Consider the following 25,855-nt stretch of genomic DNA (forward strand, 5'->3'; position numbering starts at 1 on the left):
ACAGAAGAATGGTGAAGATTAGATGGGTAGATCACATAACTAATGAGGAGGTATTGGATAGGATTGGGGAGAAGAGAAGTTTGTGGCACAACTTGACTAGAAGAAGTGATCGGTTAGTAGGACATGTTCTGAGGCATCAAGGGATCACCAATTTAGTATTGGCGGGCAGCGTGGAGGGTAAAAATCGTAGAGGGAGACCAAGAGATGAATACAATAAGCAGATTCACAAGGATGTAGGTTGCAGTAGGTACTGGGAGATGAAGAAGCTTGCACAGGATAGAGTAGCATGGAGAGCTGCATCAAACCAGTCTCAGGACTGAAGACAACAACAACAACAACAACAACAACAACAACATGGGAGAGAGAATGGAAAGTGTGACCACTGAAGCTAAATTTTATTCCTAAAGCTACTATGAATGCTGCTACTTTCACTAACAGTTCTACCTTGATCTACTGTCCGCATTTGAGGTGTCTCTCTTAATCCGGGGTCTGAGTGACCTGTCCCAAAGTTATCCCTAGTTACCCCCTAATCAAGGAACTGACAGTTCCAAAAGCTAGGCAGTTGTTTTAACTTCACTTCCTGATGTTTGCATCTTGGAATGTTTGTATGGTGGAATCATGCAGACTATGGTCCTCTTGTAATTTTAAATTGTCTCGAAGTTGATAGTATACATGGTTTTAAACAAAGTACTAAGTGCAGAACTGTCCCTCAGTTTCGTACCATAAAACTACAGAATGAACCTTTAAAAACTAAGTATGGACTTCACTGAGGCACAACAATGTAGAATCACAGAAGAAACTTTTGGCGTAAAAAATAAGATAAGACTGGTTTCATGAAAACAAGGGAATCTGAACTTTCATTTGTAACAACCGAAATATGGTTGCATTCGTAACAACCCCAGATGGCTGCGCCAAAGACATGCTGAGTGTTGAACAATGATATTATTAAATCTGACACCAAGAAAGATTCCTTGCCCTCTAAACTTCATTAGCAGAGAATTAGACTTGAAGACTGGAGTATTTTTTTAACTATATAATGGGAACACCACCTAAGTAGTACCAGAACACATGAAAAATTCCATCATAGTTACTGTATTTTTTAAAATGTGATTTCAACAACTATCAAACAATGGAAAATCCAGGATGGAACATAACAATACCAGAGAAGAAAAGTTGCTACTCACCATATAGTGGAGATGCTGAGTCGTGATAAGAACAACAAAAAGATTCACACAATTATAGCTTTCGGCCATTGAGGCCTTTATCAGCAGTCTCTGCTTTCCCTCACCGGAACTATCATAGAAGTCTGCTGAACAGCTGTCTCAGCAAAAATATTTCCAGAATATGTGCAGGCTTTGCTCCTCCAGAAACCCCACTGAAATGATTACCTATACCAGAGAAGTATAAACGAAATACCGAGATTTGAGTTTCTCCACTCTCAGTGTTCAATAACACTGTTCTACAAAAAAAAAAAAAAAAACCTTTTTTTCTATTTCTGATAAAAAATGTTGTGATCCTAGTTGTATTTTGAGTGCTGAATTGAAAACTGTTTTTGGTTTTTGTCTGTCAGGGATAGTTTATGAGAAATCGCAATTTTATTTCTCTTTTCAGTTTCTGATATAGTGCAGCAAACGTGAGGTGAAATTCGACAAACAAATGCACATCTTTATGGTGTTATAAGTTCATCACATTAATGGAGGGTGGGATCTAACATATAACACAGTAACCTTTGTGTATACACTTTGAAGCATTTATTTGACATGAGAAATTACAGAAAATTGACAAACAATGAGCCACTGCCTTGTAATGCACATCACTTTTATCTCTTGTATTGTGAGTCTGTCTTCTCGAATGATATTCCAGCAATAATCTGCTAACATAGAAGGTACCCACTTCCCTTCATAGTGCCTTTCTATGGTAGAAATGTCTTTGTGGAATCTTTCCCCATGTTCATCTGATACGTCACTACAACTCTCTGTGAAGTAGTCCAGATGAGAGTCCATCATATTTATCTTCAAAGACATATTGCACCCCAAATCCTGATACGCTTTGATCATATCCTTCACCATTGCTTTGTAGTTAGTAGCTCTTCATCTTCCGAGGAAGTTTTCCGACACCATCTTGAAACAGTCCCATGCGGTTTTTTCTTTATCAGTTAAACATACTTCAAAATTTGCATCTTTCTGCAGCTCCCTGATTTGTGGGCCCACAAACACACCTTCCTTTATTTTTGCAACTGAAAGACGGGGGAATTTGGTAGCTAGATATGCAAACCAACAGCCTGTTGGATCCATGGCCATCACGAATTGTTTCATCAGGCCAAGTTTGATGTGAAGCGGTGGAAGTAGTATATATTCAGGAGCTACCAGACTTTCACGTTGTACATTCTTTTCGCCAACTTTCCATCTTCGCCTAGGCCATTTCTTTTTCACGTAGTGAGAATTTCGGTCTCGACTATCCCACTCGCAAAGAAAACAGGCATACTTTGTGTAGCCTTGTTGCATTCCCAGTACCATAGCAATTACCTGGAAATCTGCCCATATTTTCCATTTGTGTTCATTGTATTTTAATGAATTTAGCATCCTTTGTACGAATTCGTAATTGTCTTTTGTCAAACTAGCGTAAGCTACTGGAACAGAGGGTATTTTATTTCCGTTATGGAGCAAAACACCCTTCAGACTTGTTTTCGATGCATCTATGAAAAGTCTCCACTCCTGTGAAATATAAGTTCAGTTCAGCACTTTCATCAGACCAGCAACGTCATTGCAAAATGTCAGTGCTTCGTCAGTTCAAAAATAAGAAATAAAGGCATGTTCTCTGTGCCTGAACACACTGATTTTAGTACTTTGGTGCAGTACATTATACTCTTGTAATCTTGAACCAAGCAGCTGCGCCTTTTGTTTACTTAGTTCTAGATCATGTACTAAATCATTTAAGTCTGCCTGTGTTAATAAATGTGGCGATGACTCACTTGTGCAGTGATATAAAGAATCATAATCTGTGATTTCTTCAGTACTACTTATTTCACTGTCACTCAGAATTTGACTTCGAGCTCTTGAAGGTACTGGAAGGTTGTCGGAATGCTGCACTGGCATTCTCGCTGAGGGCAGATCTGGGTAAACAATGTGCCTCTTCGACTTTTTGTTTGTAAAACCCTGAATTTTTGTTAGACAGAAATAACAATCAGTAACATGGTCCTTAGGCTCCCTCCACACCATGGGAACAGCAGACAAGGCCACATTCTCTTTACCTTTCCACCACTGAATTAGTTTGCAGTAACATGTAGCACAACAGAAATGTGGTGCCCATTCTTGGTCTCCTACCTCTTGGTCTCCTACCTCTACTGTAAAGTAATTTTTGTATGCTTTCTTTATGACTGAAGAAATTTTCTTCCTATTTCTGGCAAAAGTGAACTTCCCACAGATGTAGCAGAAGTTGTCCGGCTTATATCGACATCCACGACGACGTGGCATTTCTGCAAATTTAAAAATACCACTTTGGTAATACACCTGTATTAAATTAATAGTAGGGAACTAGAGGAACGCTGATGTGTAAAAACAAGCAGTCGTTTTACCTTCAGCACCAGGCTCAATCAGTTTACACACAGGAACTAAAAAATTCAACCGTGCTCGGAAATATGACAGACAGTTACTTGTCAGCCAAAACACCCACTCGTTAAGACTGACACAAGTTGCGGCTAACACAACTGTAAACTCGATGCACCTGCCCCTAGGAGGCGTGAAGCTTTACTGTCGAGGCAGCGATCGGCTGTCGCCGTTCGAGTTAATGAAATGTTTCAGGTGGTCTTAATGACGTAGGTGTGGTGGGGGATAACCTAATGATGTCTGATTCTTCCCACCTGCTGTTGCACAAGAAATTATCACGTTCTATCACTACTGGATGCTGCAACATACCCGTATTTCTCTATAACGTCTCTGTGTTTGCTACGAAATGTGAATATACATATAAATATACATATTACATAAAGTATCCCTGACAATGATATTTTGTTTACATATTTGAATTTCCCACGGTAAAATGGTCTAGAAGCACATACTTTAATATCAGAAATAGAACCCATGTCGAACAGTGTAACCTAGAAAACAGTGTCCTAAAATATCTGACATAGCCTAGATATGCTATGTTGGTGTTTTTATGATGCACTGGCTAGCCTGAACATTTTGTAGAACTGATCAAAACATTTCATACTGGGGTGATTAGTGGCATCAAACTTGACCACTCACAAACGGGTGTAAATAAGGCTGTGTGCTTGATCTACGCATTTCGCTACTTTTTACCCACATTCCATGAAAGTCATCCAAAGACAGTAGTTTGGAAATTAGATACTGATTTGATAGAATAATTTTCACTCAAAGATTGCTCACGTTCACACACATAATAGAGATGCAGTATTAGCATATGCTAATGCTTCTGTTGATTCACTTGAACTGCAATTTCTCATCATTTGATTGAAAAGTACATATGAGCATAATTTGGCCTAACTAAACAGTTGGAAAACAGCCTGCCTCTAACTGCTGTAGCAGGTTCACACACATCAGTTCAGGAACAGGAATTTTACTTCACTTATCTGGAATGTTATTTGAACACGAAGTGTCTGTTCCTTTGAAAGAACAGACACCACACAGATTTCACAGCTGTGAAACACTATATGTAAATTGAAGGGGGATCACTGCTGTCCCACTGCAGCTGACAGCAGGTATCCCCCTTCAATTTACATACAGTGTTTCACAGCTGTGGGACCTACATAGTGCGAGTTCTTTCGAAGGCACAGACACTACGCACTCGAATTGATAAGCCTGGCTGGGCAACAGATCCCCCTTTCTTCAGTGTGAATGCACAAATACATCTGACCTCCAGTGGGAACCTATAAGTAGTGAACAGGAGTATACATGGACAGGGACTGCAGATAGGTGGCACTCAGTGGGAGTGTGGATCAGCCATGAGGCATACCAAGCTACTCCATGCAGATGTGTTAATACTGTCCTGGACGTCGCAGTGGTTACCGCACCTGCCTAGTAAACAGGAGATCCTAGGTTCGAATCCCGGTCTAGTGCTCATTTTCCCTTGTTGCTGCTGTTTCCGCTTCATGTCCCACTGCACCTGACAGCAGTTATCCCAGTTACGTATCTCAAATGTGTTCTCTCCAAATGTTCCATCTCCTGATAGGATGTGGTAAACAGAATCCACACTGCTCATGCATCCTTTATGCACCTCACAATGAATCTTCCTTAATAAATACAAAATTAAAAACCATGAAACTCTTACTGTAACTTGCAAACCTGCTGAATGAACGTGAATCTGGACATTTTACCATTGAGACATTAAGAAACTTTAGGGCTCTGATCAACATCATCTTTAGCCAACTAACAATTTAGAATGTGAAAAATACATAATCTTTCTTACAATTCTTATGGGAGTGTAAGAACAATTCAAAAGGCACGATCAGTAGTCAGAGATTCACATGGATTGTTCCCATTCACCCTAAGTGAAATCTTCCTCGCCAAGCCCTCCAAAGAAAATCCACTACTGGTAAATGACCCCTTTGCACTCCTATAAGGTGTTAGGAGAGCCATAAAAGTGTGAACATAAATCCAAATACAGGGTGACAATGATTGTAACTAATTTACATTTTTTTAATATAGTTCAAACTACAGTATTTGCACACTTCATTCAACATGTAAACATCGCTACTGATATTCGGTTTTAGGTTATGAACATGTCTGATATGCCTGCCATCATCGATGATGATGTGATGCAGAATAATAGCAAAGTTCTGCATGGTCCGCTGAAGAGCCTGAATATTGATGCTGTTGATGACCTCCTGAATGGCTGTTTCAGCTCAGTCATGGTTTTGGCATTATTGCTGTACACCTTATCTTTAATACAGCTCCATAAAAAGGAGTCGTGTGTATTCAGATCCGGAGAATATGGTGGCAAATCGAGGCCCAGACAGTGGTCTCTGGGTACCCCAGAGCCAGAATGTGGTCCCCGAAGTGCTCCTCCAGGACATCAAACACTCTCCTGCTTTGGTGGGATCAAGCTCCTTCTTGCATGAACCACGTCTTGTCGAAATCTGCATATTTTGGATAATGGGGATGAAACCATCTAACAAAATCTTCTCATAGCACCCGGTAGTCATCATGCCATGAAGGAATATCCCACACCACACAGTCACCCACTGAGGGTGAAGAGACTTCTTGATCGCAAATTGTGGATTCTCAGTCCCCCAAATGTGCCAATTTTGCTTACTGATGAACCTATCCAAATAAAGGTGGGCTTCGTCACTAATCCAAACCATACAATCCATATTAATTCCCATTGTGCCCTGCGCCCAACTGTGCAGTTTGTATGTCCTAACTCAAACTGTTCAGAAGTAATGATGATTTTATTTCATATAGTTGAATAATTATTACCCTGTACATGGGAGGGCGTGGGATAGGATGGAAAGCTCTGGTGCTTAACCTGCTCAGCTCAGCGTATCAGTTTCAACAGACTGGAAGCAAAATCTCAAGAAATAAATTGAACCATTCTCCCACTTAGAATCACATGGAGTGGTCTTCAAAAACACCGAAGCCATCTGCGTAGGTAGCAACTAGAGCAAACACGTAATTTACAATCAACAGTGGCCAACAAGTGTATGCCTAAAGGGCAGAACTGTTCTCGGATATTATTTTCTATGGCATTAATGAATGGAAGTGTGCAACAGAAACCAACGTTCTAGCATCCTGACCTTCAATGACAGAGGGATACTTGCTGAAGCAAATTAAAAACCAGCAACATATGACATTTTTTTTTTCTTAGAAAGGGAAACCAAACCTCAACTTGTCCAGGCTGACTGCAATATTATGAAAAGGATAAATTGCCGCTCACCATATAACAGAGATGTTTGGTCGCAAAGAGAAGACTACTAAACATGTAAGGTTTTCGGCTAGGAGGCCTTCTGGGGAAAAACACACACACACACACACACACACACACACACACACACACACACACACACACACACACACCTCTTTCCATAATGTTTTGAACATTGTCTTTCACGTTTGAATGTGTTTTCTGTAATTGGCAGCCAGAGAAACTGTGTGTGTGTGTGTGTGTGTGTGTGTGTGTGTGTGTGTGTGTGTGAGACAGAGAGAGAGAGAGAGAGAGAGAGAGAGAGAGAGAGAGAGAGAGAGAGAGAGAGAGAGAGGGGGGGGGGGGGGGGAGGGGGAGGCCTTCTAGCCGAAAGCTTACATGTTTAGCAGACATTTTGTTGTGCCTGTCTGCGACCAAACACCTTTGCTACATGTGGAGTAGCCATCAAGTATTATGAAAAGGATAGATTACTACTCACTATGTAACAGAGGTACTGAGTCAAAGATAGGCACAACAAAAAGACTGTCAAGCAAGCAAGTTTTTGGCCAATAATGTTTCCATTGGCACTAAACATACAAACCCAAACTCATGCAAATGCACATTATATCACTAGCACAAAAATGCTTAATTACTCTTCATTGAAGTGTCAGAAGTACGAATAATATTTCTTCGAAAATCTTTTCTTGCTTACCCAATGATGCCTAACAGATAAAGCTAAATTTTGAAGGTGTTACTCAAATATGGCAGCACAGATTTTCTTGATTTATATTTAAGACTTACAGCAGATTCTCAAAGCTACTCAGAATGATTATTATTTAGTTGGATTGCTGAATTAAAAATATTTTTCGTAACTCTTACTTACCCACCAAGGTTTTTCCACCGTGCAAAAAATGATTCACCATTCATTTCAGTTGGTTCGAAGAACTTATTAACTGTTAGTGGAAGTTTTATTGTTAACTTCTGGGGTACATTGTTATATATGAAGGTGATATTCATACTTGGGGCATCTGAAACAATAGTTCATTTTTATTAAAACATGCAGCATTAATATCATAACAAACAAAACAAACTTTTTTGGAACTGATCACAGAAGCAGCATGCAACTAAGCAAAAGTTAGAAAACTTGCAACACCCACATGTTAAAGAGATATGACTGAATACATTATTCATCTTTTCTAAATGTATTTATAAATTCTTTTGTAAACAATTTTCTTCAAACATTTATTTACAGAGAGTGATCAACTGGCACCATTGTTACCTAGTTCAATCTGTAATTAAATACAGTTTCTTTCACTAAATTGTGTAAAGTTGTAAGTTCCTGAGATGGCGAAGGCCACGTACTATATGATCAGGTTGCCTGAGACATGGCACACAATATTCTGGTCCTATACCAGCTCATCTCATTTCTGATGGATCAACTGTGTCTCAAGGAAACTTTCACTTCAAGGGCTACATTGACTTTTTATGAGAGTTACACATGTTTCAACTTATTACATACATTTAGATTTGAAATTTATTGCATACATTTGAGAAAAAAACTTTCACATTCACATCTGCACATCATGAAATTTGGCTGAAGGTGTTGCACTTAAGCAGGTATTAACACACAACCACACGAAATTCGAGCTACGAAGATACACTGAAGCAGATATCAATGCTGACCACCCAACCACTCATTTGACAGACATTCACTGCTAAATAAAGGCCTCCCTTAAACTTTTCTGAGCATCCAAGTTGTCTCTGCGTGTTTTGTAATGTCATCCACCAACTTTCCATTGAGGTGTTGCTTAGGTCTTTCCTTATCTCTTTGAACTCATCAAATAATTTCTTTAGTACATCTAACAATCCATTTGATTGGCTACAAGTCCTGCTCACCTTCAGTTCATTTTAATTGCAATTTAAAGACTTACACTATCCTCTACCTAACCTATCTTTGGCTCAGAAAGGGGTAAAACATGCTGATGTAAGACTTTTCGATAAATTACCAGATGAAATAAAATGCCTGACAGACAGCAGTAACAGTTTCAAAAATAAATTTTAATCTTATCTCCTTGACAACTCTTTCTACACTACAGATGAATTATTGAATAGGAATAAATAAATCTATAGCTGTAATATACACATTTTGTGCCATTTAAGGAAATGGGGTAGGTAATAATTTTAAGCTGGGGGCGGGGGGAGGGGGGGGGGGGGGAAGAGAGAGAGAGAGAGAGAGAGAGAGAGAGAGAGAGAGAGAGAGAGAGAGAGAGAGAGAGAGAGAGAGAGAGAGAGAGAGGAAAAACCACGATCATTCACGTGTGCATTTCTTATGCACTTGACACGTTCCACATTATAACGTTACCGTGAGACTGATCAATGGCACACGTAATTACTCCTATCCTGTTCCATGTAACAATATTAAGAGAAGGGAAGTTGTTACTCACCATACAGCGGAGATGCTGAGTCTCAGATAGGCACAACAAGAAGACTCTCACAATGAAGCTTTTGGCCATTAAGGCCTTCGTCAACAATACACTCACATACACACATGCACGCATGTCCGTGCACATGCACACACATGCAAACACAACTCACACGCACAGAACTGCAGTCTCAGACGAATGAAACCGCACTGCGAGCAACAGCACCAGTGCATGATGGGTGCGGTGACTGGGTGGGGGTAAGGAGGAGGCTGGGATGGGGAGGGGTAGTATGGTGAGTGTGGCAGACAGTGAAGTGCTGGAGGTTAGACCGAGGGCACAGGAGAGGTGGGGAGGAAGGTAGCGGAAAAGGAGAGTAATAAAAAGACTGGGTGTGGTGGTGGAATGACGGCTGTGTACTGCTGGAATGTGAACAGGAAGAGGCTGGATGGGTGAGGACAGTCACTAACTAAGGCTGAGGACAGGAGGGTTACAGGTACATAGGATATATTGCAGGGAAAGTTCCCACCTGCACAATTCAGAAAAGCTGTGGTTGGTGGGAAGGATCCATATGACACAGACTGTGGAGCAGTCACTGAAATGAAGGATATCATGTTTGGCAGTGTGTTCAGCAACAGGGTGGTCCACTTGTTTCTTGGCCACGGTTTGTTAGTGGCCACTCATGTGGACAGACAGCTTGTTGGTTGTCATGCCTACATAGAACGCAGCACAGTGGTTGCAGCTTAACTTTTAGACTACATGACTGGTTTCACAGGTAACCCTGCCTTTTTAAGGGATAGGTGAGTTAGTGACCGGACTGGAGCAAGTGGTGGAGGAAGGATGTATGGGACAAGTCTTGCATCTAGGTCAAATACAGGCATATGAGCCATGAGGTAAGGGATTGAGAGCAAGGGTTGTGGAAGTCCCACCGTCCAAGCACAGAGGAGCATCCTCCTCACAACTCAGTAGCACCTAGGACAGTTGCAACTGAATTACATTCTCCACCAGGGTTTTGATTACCTCTCATCATGCCCTGAAATGAGAAATGTCCTGCCCACTATCCTCGCCACCCCCCCCCCCCCCCCCACCCCAAAAGTGGTATTCCGTCGTCCACCAAACCTACACAATATACTCATCCTTCCTTACACAACTCCTGCCCCCAATCCCTTACCTCATGGCTCATACCCCTGTAACGGATATAGATGTAAGACCTGTCCCATACATCCTCCCACCACCATTTACTCCAGTCCTGTAACTAACATCACCTGTTCCATCAAAGGCAAGGCTACCTGAGAAACCAGTCATGCGGTCTACAAGCTAAGCTGCAATCCCTGTACTGCATTCTACGTAGGCATGACAGCCAACAAGCTGTATGTCCACATGAATGGCCACCACCAAACTGCAGCCAAGAAACAAGTGGACCACCCCTGCTGCTGAACACGCTGCCAAACATGATATCCTTCACTTCAATGACTGCTTCACAGCCTGTGTCATATGGATCCTTCCCACTAACACCAGCTTTTCTGAATTGCACAGGTGGGAACTTTCCCTGCAATATATACTACATTCCCATAACCCTCCTGGCCTCAACCTTCGTTAGTCACTGTCCTCAGCCATCCAGCCCCTTCCCTGTCCCCAATGCAGCACTACACAGCCGTCATTCCACCACCACATCGAGTCTCTTTATTTCTCCCCTTTTCTACTTCTCGCCCCCCTCCCCCTGCCCTCCGTCTAACCTGCACCACTTCACTGTCTGCCACTCCCCACCATACTATCCCTCCCCCTCCCTGCCCCAGCCACCACCTTACCCCCCACTAAGTCACCACTCCCATAATGCACTGGTGCTGCTGCTCACAGTGTGGTGTCAGTTGCCTGAGACTGCAGTCGTGTGCGAGTGTGCACGCGCACGAGTATGTATGTGTGTGTATTGTTGATGAAGGCATTAATTGCTGAACGTTTTAATTGTGAGTCTTTTTGTTGTGTCTATCTGCAACTCACCATCTCCAATGTGTGGTTAGTAGCAACTTTCCTTCTCATAATATTATTTTGCACATATGACATATCAAAGTGGCAATGATTGACACACACTCTCCCTCCCTCTCCAATGCACTGTTTACTTCTGTTAGCTTGTGGAACTGTTCTACTAATTATATTTTAAATTTTGTATCCTTTTACTGGTATCATTCACAAAAAAATCTTTCATTAGCTTTTTTTTTCACTGGTAATGTGAGTACTGTCACAGACTACGAAGTTAATTTTTGGTTTTTGATTTAGAACATTTTCTTCAGTACTCTGTGTGTGTCAGTGGTCACCACATAAACAGATACATTACTTTAATATAATCTTGCAAGTCACACAAATAACTGAAAACTAACTAACTAACTAAATGATTTTTTCTATTTACTCATCACTTTAACTTTAGCTAGTTATGCTCATCTGGTTAATTTCATTGAGTTTTCCATGGCAGGACTCAACAGCTAAAAGTCTGGAACTTTGCTATTCTTACATTATATGCAGGTTTAAATATAGTCTTATATAAAGCTTATATATTAAATACCTATAAAATCTTCCACACATTCAACATTTATCATCTGCTGTATCTGTGCACCAGCTTCCAGGATGGGTGGTTCCACAGGCTTTGCTTGAAGGTTAAGTTTTGGTGCAAGTTCATCTGATATGGAAAGACGTGGTACAAAGCTCTGCAGAAAGTAACATCAGAAATATATTATATTAACATTTAAATGACCATCAGAAAAAAATTATTTAAAGCCATTTTTTACCTGTAATGGGAAGGACGTTTTATTTCCATAGAAGAGCCCCAATCTCCCAAGATTTTGTCTAAATTCTGATTTCACTCCAATTTGTATTAAGTCATTCTCAAATAAGACACCATTATTTTTACACACAAACCTGGACACAGACAAATGTAGACATAAATATAAAATGCATTTCAGTAACAACTAAATTTGAATTAATTTATACTAACTTCTTAGCGTTGCTCTCAGCCTGGGTGACATTGTTCACGGTGGCATTGTTTTGAGGGTACATATCTCCAAAGACATCTAACAGATAACTCGTCGCTGGAGGCTGAGAAGCTGGAGGTGTGCTAAGCCCTAGGAGATCTGCTGATGCATTGTTTGTAGTATTAGGCTGCAAAGACAGTGACCAGTTTATGAAATGTTTCTACAGTTAAATTTCACAAAATAGCTCAACACTCTAGTTTCTTTATTCAAAATGAAGTTGTAAATATACAAAAGAATGAATGAAAGTCTCAGTTCACACAATGTACATCAAAACTGCTAAACTGTTGGCTTTAAGATGCTACTGACACATTTAATGCATGTATCTTTCTTCCGCATGTGTCTCGAGAGAATTTTCCTACTTCTCCAGAATGTGAACAGCTATTTCATAGCTAGTGAGAAGCAGCAGATTCAACAATAATATTTACATATATGTGCATTTCTGTCAGGCTTCAACTTGCTCTTATTTATGAGAAACTGTGTAAATCCAGAAATAAAAAAATTAGGCATGGTGACACTCTTAAACGGAATATGACAACTTCATTTAATCAGCTACTTTCATGTAGAGAATGAAGGGTATTCTGTGTATCAAATGCAACTACTGGTTACACGAAAAGTGCGCGAAAGTAAATCTAAAATTCGTCAGTGATGATTTTCCGTGGACATGTCACAGTTGTTTACGTTAAGAAACGGCTGATCTTGTAAGTGCAGTTGATACAAAAAACGAAATTATAAAGTTAATACAAAGTCACATTTAGGTATTAAAAACCGAACTTTCGACCATCAAGAAAGAAACGATACATTAATACAAGAAAAGAAGTCCTGTGTGTGTAAAAACCATCAAATGGAAAAGCAAGAAGATCGCAAAAATACGAGTGAACGATCAGACTTTAAAAACAACAACATTTCAAGTGTTTCCGTTGATGTCTCGGTAAACTCAGTAAGCCAAAACCTGGAAGATAAATATAAATGGAAGGTGGTGACATACCGAAAAAGGAAAAACAAGGCGACAGATACGCAACAAAAGGAAAATGACTTTTTAATAATTGGCGATTTGCTGCTGAAGAATATTGCTGTCTCCAATTGCAAGATCGACGTACGACCTGGAATTAGAACACAACTCGGTAAACATTTTAAAAATATGGTTAATGCAACACAAGCTACTACAGAACCAGATTCTGAAACCAGACACAATTATAAAGGGGTGTTTATACACGTTGGAACGAAGGAGCAGCAGTGAGGAAGAAATGGCAAACGAAACAAGAAACATGATTCGTTCTGCAAGAAATGTGTATGCAGGATCTCAGCTGATACTTAGCGGAATCATAAACAGAAGGTAAGTGAGTGAAAAATGTATTGCCAAAATAAACTGTGCTCCTAAAGAACAATGTGATAGACTTGGGGCAGTTTTTATAGACCCAAACAAATTCCTATGTGAAACTCACTAGCAAAGGATGGTTTGCATTTAAATAGACTGGAGTCTGTAACATTCAGCAGAATGTTTGCAGATGTCTGCAAAATCATTAGAAGCAAGGGAAACTAATATGGCCTGACAAGGGTGAAAAACCATACACACTAGCTGGAAAAGAAAAACATAACCACCATACAAAAAAAGATGATGCTAAAGAATTTGCCTCGGAATGCAGCTCACAACATGTAGACCAACAAAAGAAAAATTACATAAACGTACTTCATCAAAATATTCAACACTTTGGTAACAAAAAATTAGAAGCAGAAGTACTCCGGAGTGAAGTAAGACCAGACATATTATGCAGAAGTGAACATGGACTAACAAAGTAAAATAGGTAATGTTGCAATAAAGGACTACAAACTAGCTAGTTACTTCTGCAGATCTAAATATAAGGGTGGCAGCTTTTGTATATATATTAAAACAGGTACTCTTATAAAGAATGTAAACAGTGAAGCTGCTACATTGCCCATAGCTACAGAAAAAGACTTTGAAGTTACCGGTATAGAGACAGAGGATTTTGAAGGGTTTTGTGTGTACTGATCACCATGTGGCAATATTAGCATCTTTCTGAAAAAAATTGCTAGCTTACTGAGAATTAATATGAAGAGAAATCTTATTATATGTGGAGACTTCAACATTGAAATGGGAAAAGACAAAAATAAGACAGGATTCTGAAGAATTTGTTAATACAGCATAACTTGAAAGTAACAATAACTGCACCAACAAGAGTGACTTCACAAAGTGAGACAGTTATTGACAACATAATTACTAATATGTGTAACTATGAGACACATGGAGTTCAGACAGAAATATCTGATCATCATGGACAACTAATCAGCTTTTGCAGAAGTAATGACACAGTATCAGAACCAAAACAAAGAACCAATGAAATTAGTATCATCAGTGAACAAAATATCAACAGCTTTAGAACGATGTTAAGTAAGGAAACCTGGAATGAAACCCTATAGGCCCAGAGTGTAGATGAAAAATATGATGCATTTATTTCAACAATTAAATACAATTTTAATGTAGCATTTCCCAAAGTAAGTAGACAAGAAAGGCTGCAAGATCAAACACAGTGAACTACTAGTGAAATACTAGAACAGCGAAGGAAGCTGCAGGATCTCAGACGGATGGGCGAAGCTGAAAACTACAAAATGTTAAAAAAGAAGTATAGAAAAACAATAAGAGAAGCAAAAGCAATTGCAATTGACACCACCATAACGAACTCAAAAAACAAGGCAAAAGCAGCTTGGAATGCAATTAATGCTGAAAGAAAGGAAAAAGATGGTCAAACAAAGAAGAAGATATTAGGTCAATTAAAATAGACAACACAGTGGTCACAAATGGTATGGAAATAGCAAACGTACTGAATAATAACTATATTAGTGTAATAGAAAACTTAAAATTGGAAAGAGATAGTCAAAAAAAGAAGAGTATTAAGGTACCAAAAAGATCATGCAGTACTATGTTCGTAAGACCAGTCACGGAAGATGAACTACGGAAAACTATACAGAAACTGAAGTCCAAGAAATCAGCTGGTGATGAAATATCAAATCGTGTAATAAAGCCAGTAAGTGGGTAGATAGTAACACCACTGCTGAACATAGTAAACTGATCTTTCAGAGATGGAATTTTTCCAGAAAAACTGAAGATAATGAAGGTGGTGGCAGTGTACAAGAAAGGGGATAAGGACGACCCCAACAGCGACAGACCAGTTTCACTTAAATCAGGTTTCTCAAAAATCCTAGAAACGCTTATGTATACCAGATTAGTTAATTATTTGGACAAACATAACATTCTCATACCCTCACAACATGCTTTCAGAAAGTGTAAATCTACAGAATCAGCAACTGCCAGTCTAACAGAATACATTTTACAGACCTTAGATGAAAAAAAGGTTGTCTCTGCAGTGTTTTTGGATCTTTTAAAAGCATTTGACACCATTTACCATGAAATGCTGATACAAAAATTAGGCAACTATGGCATTCGAGGGCAACCAGGTGAATGGATAAAATCATACATGTGCAACATCAAGCAGTATGTATCATTAGGAAACTCATACCAATCAGAAACCAAACCCATCAAATATGGAGTGCCACAAGGTTCAGTAATGGGGCCATTGTTATTTAATTTGTTTAATGATATAGGTGTTGAGGAGGGAGGAAAGAAAATATTGTATGCTGATGACATGACAATACTAAATAGTGACCAAAGTATGGAATAGCTTGAGAGAACAGTATACACATCTGCAAAGGTCACAGCTCAATGGCTGTTGGAAAATGAACTGGTTATAAATTTAAAAAAGGCTATGTATGCAGTGTTTAAAAACAAGGAGAAGGCTGTAGACAACGTGGATTTAGAGGTTGATGGAACAAGGCTTTAAGAAGTAGAATCTGCTAGATTCTTAGTTATTCTTGTGGATAATGAACTGAAATGGAAGAAAAAGACATTAATACTGCCTGTAAGAAACTGAGCTCTGTCATATTCTTAATGATGCAGCTATCACAGTATTCGGACAAGAACCTTCTGTGTACAGTGTATCATGGACTTTTCGAACCATACTTACAGTATGGAGTGACTGTGTGGGGAAACTCAAACAAACAAGAGACAAAATGAGTGTTGACTTAAAACAAGAAGGAGCAATTATGACCATTCTAAGAAGAAAGACCTCTGAAACATTTGGAAACTGTTTCACTCTCATACATAAAGAAGAAAGTAGTGGCATAACTGCTTCCTTGTTGTTCTCTACCTGTGACGGAGTTGTTTCAGGCTGATGGTTATTAACCGTTGGTGCAGGGCTTTTTCCTTCCCTAACTTCATTTTCAGGAACCCTTCCTGGCTTTTTCTTCTTTAGAACAGCAAGAATGGATGATTCTCGCTCTGGGAAAGCTGGCATCTCCTCTAAAACTGTTGCCTGTAAGAAAATAATTATGTGCAAATCCATTTTTTAATAGGCTTTGTCAAAGTACTTTATCTTGGACAAAGAATCACTACTCTGTCACACTATGTATTAAATTAAGAAATGTTCAGCCAAATGTACATACAAAAAATTAGGGATGTAGTTTTAATTTATAATTGATTTTACCTTTATGCCAATGAAAGTGAGCCTGGGTCACATACACAAAGTGACACTAATTTATGAGATTTCTATCTATCTTAATACAGCTTTATCACCCGTACAGCAACAACCTGGCACAGAAGGTGGTGCTGCAGCAATTCTGTGACACAGGTGACTACAGTCACAGTATCCTACACAAGTTTCCATGTTGATACAGATGTAGGAAGGCAAACTGAGCACAGATATGCTATCCAATTTTGACATGCAACTGTGTAATAGTACTGAAAATTGTCAAGTCTGGGATGACTAAATGTGGTAAAATACACATCATAGTCTGGAAATAATTCCTCCATGAGATGTGTACAGTAGTTTAACACATTGGCTCTGATGTTGCCAGCACAATATGAGTATGATGTCCAATGCATTAATTGTAAACAGCTTCATATTAGTAAAAATGAACACTCTGTTCTCCATAGACATTGGAGCTCAAAGATTTTACCCCACAAATGTTTCATATATGAAAATCCCATAATCATAATTAACTGTAGACATAGAGGGTCACATGTATGCACTGGAGTCCCATTCTTTTTTTTTCATCATTTGTCAGCATCACAGAGCAATTGTTCATAAATGACAAAGGTGTAACTAAAGCAGTTAGTATGTACAGTTATAACCTATATGTGCAAGTAGCACCTAGTCACCACCTAAAATCCACTTGCCTCCATTATCAACCTTTCACTGTGTGCCAATGTTGAGCTGATGGCTTGTCAATATTGTGTAAGGATGGTGGCTGTCTAGTACATCCTAAGTACAGTAACGTGCAAGGCTAATGTGGCATACAACTGCCCTTTATGATCTACTCACATTACTTCTTGGTGAGATGGGATCGAAATAAAATGTTCACTCCATGTATTTGCTCAGTTAAATGTCAGTCTTGAACTAATAGCTACTCCAAGATATTCTAGGCTTTTGCAACAGGTCAATTTATTGTAAGACACTCTGCTTCAGGTGACATTGTGTAAACTGCACAATATCTCTTTGAGGCAACTGCTCAGAATAGTGGTTGCTGTTCATTATTTCTGGCAAGTAGCAACTGCCATTGTCCATATTGACAATCTTCTTACACATATGGCAGACCAAGAGCCACATAGAAAACTGTTACATTGATCAGAAGTGTTGCTGTTTCATGTCAACTCAGTGTTTATCGTTATTGCTACTCTAGCATTTCTTTGAACACATTTTAAGATTCTTTCATTGTTAAAGAGATTAAGCTATCCCACGACTTTCGAATCTTATCATATCATAAGAAGTAGCACCACTTGTATAAAACTGAGCTAATGTTGTCAATTGAGTCCTTAACAAACTTACCAAAACGTCGGTTGATGCAATTATACTCAGCTGGAGGTATTCTGATGCTCGTTGCTGCAGTTCTGCATCTGCACTGCGGAGATTACTGTGCTGCCTGAAGACTTCCTGAATTTGTGGCTTTATCTCAGGAAAGAGATTCACGAACTTTATGTATGTTGAGAGCAACAGTGCTCTCGTCATTGGTGAACAGAGATGATACTGTGAACATATGTGAGAAACATTCACAAAATGGAAAATACTGAATAGTGAAGATCACATTCATGAAACAAAACACATACAAAAATTTTCACATTACTGGTAATGATAAGAGCCTGTCACACTTTTAATTTTATTGAAAAACTGCTGGCTAATACAGTGGTAGCACTACACATGCAACAATGTTTGACAGCTGTATGAGTGACTGGTCCCCAGAAGCAGTCACAGTTATCAAATTTGGAAACCTAATCTTATTTATGGATGTTTAATGGAATGATCCATTGTATCACATGTAGAGAGGCGAGGTGGAAGGACCGCTGATTACTGGAAGGGGAGGGGGGGGAGAGCTGAAGGATAGTTAAGTGTTGACTGTTACAGCAGAGAAGGCTAGCATTTGCTCTGTTCTCAGGGAGTTTAGGACTGACTGTATGTATGTAGCAGTTTACCTTAGATTTGGAAAAAAAAAAAAAAAAAATTATCAGCTCTGACAAGGTTGAGCTCTGAAAGTAGCATTGTATTAATGTTAATCCCAGATTATTCCATCATGAACTAGAATCAACTCAGACTAGCAAAATTTTGGGGATCAAATCAAGTAGAATTGCATTCATTTGACAACCTCATTACACTACAAAAGAAAGGATTTTGTTCGGCATAAATGCAAGCAGAAAAGAAGTAAATAGTGAAGAATTTTTTCTATCTGTAAGGTCAGGTTAAGTAGAATATCAACCAGCTAAGTAATGAGTTTATATAGTAACTGCTCCCATACAAATTTTTGGAGGAGATGTAACTGATACGCAAAGTTTATTGACATTTCACAGACATTTAGCACAAGAGTAAGAAATAGTAATTACTCTTACTTTAAATGAACACCAAGCACACGGAGTTTAACAGCTGCAAATAACTGATTGAGTACCTTTAACAAAATGTTCTCTAGACTAACATACTAACATTCAAACACGAGCTAAAATTGCTATGACAACTGCACATTGATTAACCAAAACCAGAAGCACATTTATATCAATTAGTAAAGTTATGTTTATTTCTAAATAATTTTAAGAATATGTGATTCGGTGGTAAAATAATGGACTGTGAATTTAAGAGCTTGGCTTTGATCCCTGGTCAGTGCTATGTATTCCCTCTACCCTGTTGAAGCTTGTGGTTCAGCTGTTCCAATCCATTTCAGTCTAGAGATGGTACTGTGAATTGAAGATGGTGCTCCTTTGCAGCTGGCACTAGGGGGTGGTGGGAGGATTGTGGGTATGTAGAGATATGGCACAGAAAATCTGGTGACTACGTCTTGGGGATGTGCCCATCTGTGAAGGCCTTTCTAACATCTTCAGCATACTGGGCAAAAGAGTTTTAGTCACTGCAGATACACTTCGAGAACTACTATCCATTCCACACCAAAAAATCCCTCCCACAGGGCGTGGCTGCCTGGGGATGGTGTATCTGCAGTGTCAAGGACTCACTTGCACAGTATGTTGAAGGTCTCGCAAAGCCCTTCACTGATAGGCACTAACCTCCGTACAGACTGAACAGATCTCCCTTGTGATATCCTCGCACACCCCCACAATCCTTCCACAACCCCCAAAAAACTAACTGCAAAGCAGCACCCCCTTTGTCAACCTGTACCAACCTGAACTGTAACAACTGTAACACATCCTTCGTCAGGGCTTTGATTATCTATCATTGTGACCTGAAATGAGGGACTTCCCACTGAATATTCTTCTCACCCTCTTAAAGTGGTGTTCTGTCACCCACCCAATCTCCACGACATCCGAGGCCGTCTGTATGCCGTTCCCAATCCCAGTCTCTTGCCACAGGGACCTCATCTCTGTGTTAGACCCAGTTACCCGGCCTGCCCAATCCACTCATCCAGTATTGCCTATTCGAGTCCTGTCACAGGCTTGTCCCAACCCATCAGAGGCCAAGCCATGTCATATGCACCAACTCTGCTCTAATCACTGCACAGCTTTTTATATTGGTGTGATTATGAACCAGCTGTCTATCACTGTGAATGGCCACTGCCAAACTGCAGGCAAAAGCAAAGTGGACCACCCAGTGGCACAATATGCAGCTTAACACCATGCTCTAATTCAATGTCTGCTCCACAACCCGGGCCATATGGATCCTCCCCTCCACCACCAGATTTTCTGAACTATGCATATGGGAGTTATCCTTGCAGCACATTCTCTGCTCCTGAAATCATCCCAGCCTCAACCTGCAATAACCTACTGCACCCACACCCTTCACCTAAGAGTTTGTGCCTTCTTTGTCCTGTAAAATAATCAATTCATGTCCCTTCACCCTCAGTGAGCTCGCACTCTGCCAGCACATCCACCAGTCTTTTCCCCTCTCTGTTGCTCACCTTTTCCAATCCCCCTCCCCACAGCTTCCCAATGCTGCTTGAGCCTTGTCCTGACACCTTCTACCGTACTACGGCAGACCCCACACGCACATTGCTAAATAGCAATCTTCTGCCCCCCCTCCCCCATAAACCCCACCGGCACTGTAATATCACTCCCTCTCCCCTGCTCCATTACCAATAGCTACTTTTGTTCAATGCAATAGTTACGTTCCAACTAAAGCAACTGGAAATAGCGCTCACATGTGCGTGAGGTGTACCTGCTTTTTTTTGTGTGTGTGTGTGTGTGTGTGTGATTTTCTTTGCTTTGAAGAAGGCTTTGCTTGCCACCTATATGACAATGCAGGTCAGTGTTCCAGGTATCCAGCCCTGCTGTCATTCACCCTGCTGAGCCTGGCATGCAGAAGCTAGTAGGTTCAATACTTCTCAGGTGCTTCAAGATTTTTTTTATTTTGGATAGTTATTGACATGGCTCATGATTATTTTCACTGAATTAATTGGTTTTAATGTAATTTATTTAAATTTCTAATCCCTTATCACATCACTGATCATCACAATGGCTTTTTCATTTGCTCTTACTTTTTCTTCCTGTCCATTGTTTTCATTTGGAATCTGTGAATCTGGTAATATTTTTTATTTACCTATCACAAAATGCTAATCTATTGGTTAAAAAACAAAAGACAAAATAATCTATTTATTCTGGTATGGTGTAAAAAATGCATATCTCGTTACAGACAACATGCACATTTTTTCGGATAGTTATCGTCACACAAACATTTAAAACACAAATTCCTGTTGCAGTATGGACAAGACAATGCAAATGAAGATTTAAACCAAAGAATGGATCATATACAACTGTGCAAAATGAGGAATAGTAACAATGAATGCAACAACATGGACAAAAATATAATATGATGAAACGGAAGAAATGAAATTGAAAATAATACAAATAATAATTAAAATTAAATGGACAAAGATTCCAAACAAAAACAGAACAACAGAAAGAAGAAAATGAGAGTAAATGAAAAAGTTAATACAATGATTAAAATGATATAACAAACGGTTAGAAATACACTCCTGGAAATTGAAATAAGAACACCGTGAATTCATTGTCCCAGGAAGGGGAAACTTTATTGACACATTCCTGGGGTCAGATACATCACATGATCACACTGGCAGAACCACAGGCACATAGACACAGGCAACAGAGCATGCACAATGTCGGCACTAGTACAGTGTATATCCACCTTTCGCAGCAATGCAGGCTGCTATTCTCCCATGGAGACGATCGTAGAGATGCTGGATGTAGTCCTGTGGAACGGCTTGCCATGCCATTTCCACCTGGCGCCTCAGTTGGACCAGCGTTCGTGCTGGACGTGCAGACCACGTGGGATGACGCTTCATCCAGACCCAAACATGCTCAATGGGGGACAGATCCGGAGATCTTGCTGGCCAGGGTAGTTGACTTACACCTTCTAGAGCACGTTGGGTGGCACGGGATACATGCGGACGTGCATTGTCCTGTTGGAACAGCAAGTTCTCTTGCCGGTCTAGGAATGGTAGAACGATGGGTTCGATGACGGTTTGGATGTACCGTGCACTATTCAGTGTCCCCTCGACGATCACCAGTGGTGTACGGCCAGTGCAGGAGATCGCTCCCCACACCATGATGCCGGGTGTTGGCCCTGTGTGCCTCGGTCGTATGCAGTCCTGATTGTGGCGCTCACCTGCACGGCGCCAAACACGCATACGACCATCATTGGCACCAAGGCAGAAGCGACTCTCATCGCTGAAGACGACACGTCTCCATTCGTCCCTCCATTCACGCCTGTCGCGACACCACTGGAGGCGGGCTGCACGATGTTGGGGCGTGAGCGGAAGACGGCCTAACGGTGTGCGGGACCGTAGCCCAGCTTCATGGAGACGGTTGCGAATGGTCCTCGCCAATACCCCAGGAGCAACAGTGTCCCTAATTTGCTGGGAAGTGGCGGTGCGGTCCCCTACGGCACTGCATAGAATCCTACGGTCTTGGCGTGCATCCGTGCGTCGCTGCGGTCCGGTCCCAGGTCGACAGGCACGTGCACCTTCCGCCGACCACTGGCGACAACATCGATGTACTGTGGAGACCTCACGCCCCACGTGTTGAGCAATTCGGCGGTACGTCCACCCGGCCTCCCGCATGCCCACTATACGCCCTCGCTCAAAGTCCGTCAACTGCACATACGGTTCACGTCCACGCTGTCGCGGCATGCTACCAGTGTTAAAGACTGCGATGGAGCTCCGTATGCCACGGCAAACTGGCTGACACTGACGGCGGCGGTGCACAAATACTGCGCAGCTAGCGCCATTCGACGGCCAACACCGCGGTTCCTGGTGTGTCCGCTGTGCCGTGCGTGTGATCATAGCTTGTACAGCCCTCTCGCAGTGTCCGGAGCAAGTATGGTGGGTCTGACACACCGGTGTCAATGTGTTCTTTTTTCCATTTCCAGGAGTGTATTAAAGAATTATGTCTAAACCAATTAACTGAATAAAAACAATGATCAAAGCCATTTTGATAACCATTTAAAACTAAAAAAATTAAGTACCTGACAAGATTCAATCCACAATGTTCTGCAAGGCAGGCTAATCCACTAGCTGCTATGCTACAATGACACACACACACACACACACACACACACACACACACACACAAAAAATTGTCAGTTTTAAGGACCTGAAACACCACAAAAAATTTTGGAATTTTTGTTCATCAATTACTTCCAAACTACGGCCCCCTATGGTGAATGGTTGCCTCGTGAGATTGCTCAGACCCTACTCCAAATCATCATACAGATGGTTTCAAAAACTCAATATCACCCTTGGGGACCTCCTCTTGTAAGAACAAAACTTATCTCCCATCAGTGACGTTTATACAACTGTCACCGTGTTTCAGATGCACATCCATTTGGACTAAATTAAGGCAATCGACATTGTCTTGACTCAGGCTGTTAGTGGTTTCACTATTTGGCTCTGTCATTGTGGACATAATGTGGGAAAGTCCAGTGGACTAAGTAGTAATCCACAGCTTCAAGGCCACCCCGTGAGTTCATTCACAAATGGAAGAAGAAAGGGGCAAATTAACAATTATGATGTACCCTCTGTTATGCACAGTACAAAATTTGTGGAACGTATGTGCATTTTCAGAACTTACCTTAGAATGCAGTAACTGAAACTGGACAAGGGGTGATGAGCGTTGGTCTCCAGCAATCAGATTTCCAAATTCACCAAGAATGTATCCACCAACTTTTACCATATTTTCATGGCAAGCAGGTGCTTGAAGTGCCTGTGACAATTTCACAGAAAATATAGCAAATTTTCACAAATGAATTAAAATTAAAGTAATTCTCTGCCAATTCAAAAGAGGAAAAATTGTTAACAGTAGAGACTAATATATGATATGGCTTATCAAAACAGATCTAATTTTTCTATTCTGTAACTTACTAATGTGAACTTCCGTGAGGATCTTACCTCAAAAACAGTTTTAGCAGCATAACCCTGCACATCATCCCTATTAATAACGATCTGTATGACACGATACCAGACTTCTTCAGAAACATAATCACCAGCTATCCTTATAAGATTGAGTATGACATCAACATACCATGTATAATCCGTAGCATATTTTTCTGCTAGTATAGCCACCTTCAAAACCTGTAAACAATTTCGTGATTGGTAGAAACTGTATTAGTATACTGAAGTACATAAAATTTTCTCTGGACCGATCTATCAGTACAAGAAACATGTGCTCACCATTTCCTCCCTGATTGAGTAGTCTGCAGTCTCCAGGTAGTTTAGCATTTCCTGTACTATTTCTTCAGCATTACTCTTGTCACACATTGCATACAACAGGTCAACTGCTTGCTGGCGCACTGATACATCCTTTTCCATCTGTGAAATGTAGTTACAATACTTTTACACTAATCTAAACTATTCAAAATAAATTTTTAAAGAAGTCTAATTTCCAAAATACAACTTCACACACACACACACACACACACCTGAATTGTACAACAATTACAGTTTTTTAATACTTCCACAACATGACATCATGCTCACTTATCTGTAACTTTTTATTTCACAATTGCAACTTCAACTTTTGTGCCATTTTCAAGTATAATATTTAATGTCAATGTATTTCAGAAACATGATGAAAACAACATTCTTATGAGACTGTGTTACTCTTGTTTGAGTTGTGCGACACTCAATGAAATTCATCCCCAGTCGAATAAGATGTGGCGATGTTGTCTTGGATGTATGTAATGCGCGTTTGTAGCGTGACAGTTCAAAGAAGTCAGAATGTCACGTGACAACAATCCAAGACACACTCTGCCTTGCATTGGTTGGTCTGACAACGCAACTGAGCAAGTGGACAAAGTTGTTTTGGAGGATTGCCAAATGAGTGTGGCACACCTCAGCTCCAAGCTGGAATTTCTGTAGGGTTTGCATACAGAATCCTGCATAAAGATCAGACATATGAAAAATGACATCCAGGAGCATGCCATGAACACTGACAGATAACCGACCCCAAGGCTGCATGCTTAACATGTTGTCAGGCAATGTTAATGTGTAGTGACAACACAAAAATGATTTTCTCTTTGTCAATTGTAACAAGGGATGAGACATGGGTGCATTTTTTCAATCCTGAAGCCATGCATCAATCACCTCAGTGGAAGCGAAACTCACCCACCCGACCAACCAACCAACCAACCACCCACTCAACCACAAAAAAGATTTTTGAAAAAATTATGGTGGCCATGTTCTGGTACAGCAACAGTATAATCCTTACTCTTCTCACTCACTGCATTTTAAAGGGCCCTACTGTGACAAGTGTCGCAGCAAGATGTTTGGAAGAGCAAGCTTCTTCCAAAATGGTAAGGAAAGTTGTGCATGTGTGCTTTTTCACAAGACAATGCATCAGCGCATCAGGCAAATGTGCCTCTGCAGTTTTTTGTGACAACATATCTGATTTCTGATGTTCCCTATTCACCTGATCAGGCTGTTAGTGACTTGGATGTTCCAGAAATGAAACATGCCCTCTTTCATCACATATTCACTAGC

General features: G+C 40.4%; 1 protein-coding gene across 1 annotated transcript in view; it reads right to left on the reverse strand.

Moving 5' to 3' along the window:
• Positions 1 to 25,855, reverse strand: part of LOC124621796 (AP-2 complex subunit alpha) — a 340,383-nt gene that overhangs the window by 63,675 nt on the left and 250,853 nt on the right. Inside the window, exons 9-17 of the mRNA XM_047147228.1 lie at positions 24,548 to 24,685; positions 24,266 to 24,448; positions 23,949 to 24,080; positions 18,199 to 18,396; positions 16,522 to 16,686; positions 12,265 to 12,428; positions 12,059 to 12,188; positions 11,836 to 11,977; positions 7,742 to 7,886 (exon numbers count right to left, since the gene is read on the reverse strand). Coding sequence (XP_047003184.1) covers positions 7,742 to 7,886; positions 11,836 to 11,977; positions 12,059 to 12,188; positions 12,265 to 12,428; positions 16,522 to 16,686; positions 18,199 to 18,396; positions 23,949 to 24,080; positions 24,266 to 24,448; positions 24,548 to 24,685 — 1,397 coding nt within the window. The remainder of the gene's footprint in view (positions 1 to 7,741; positions 7,887 to 11,835; positions 11,978 to 12,058; positions 12,189 to 12,264; positions 12,429 to 16,521; positions 16,687 to 18,198; positions 18,397 to 23,948; positions 24,081 to 24,265; positions 24,449 to 24,547; positions 24,686 to 25,855) is intronic.

This window comes from Schistocerca americana, chromosome 7, assembly GCF_021461395.2.
Source record: "Schistocerca americana isolate TAMUIC-IGC-003095 chromosome 7, iqSchAmer2.1, whole genome shotgun sequence".
In the NCBI taxonomy this organism is placed as follows: domain Eukaryota; kingdom Metazoa; phylum Arthropoda; class Insecta; order Orthoptera; family Acrididae; genus Schistocerca; species Schistocerca americana.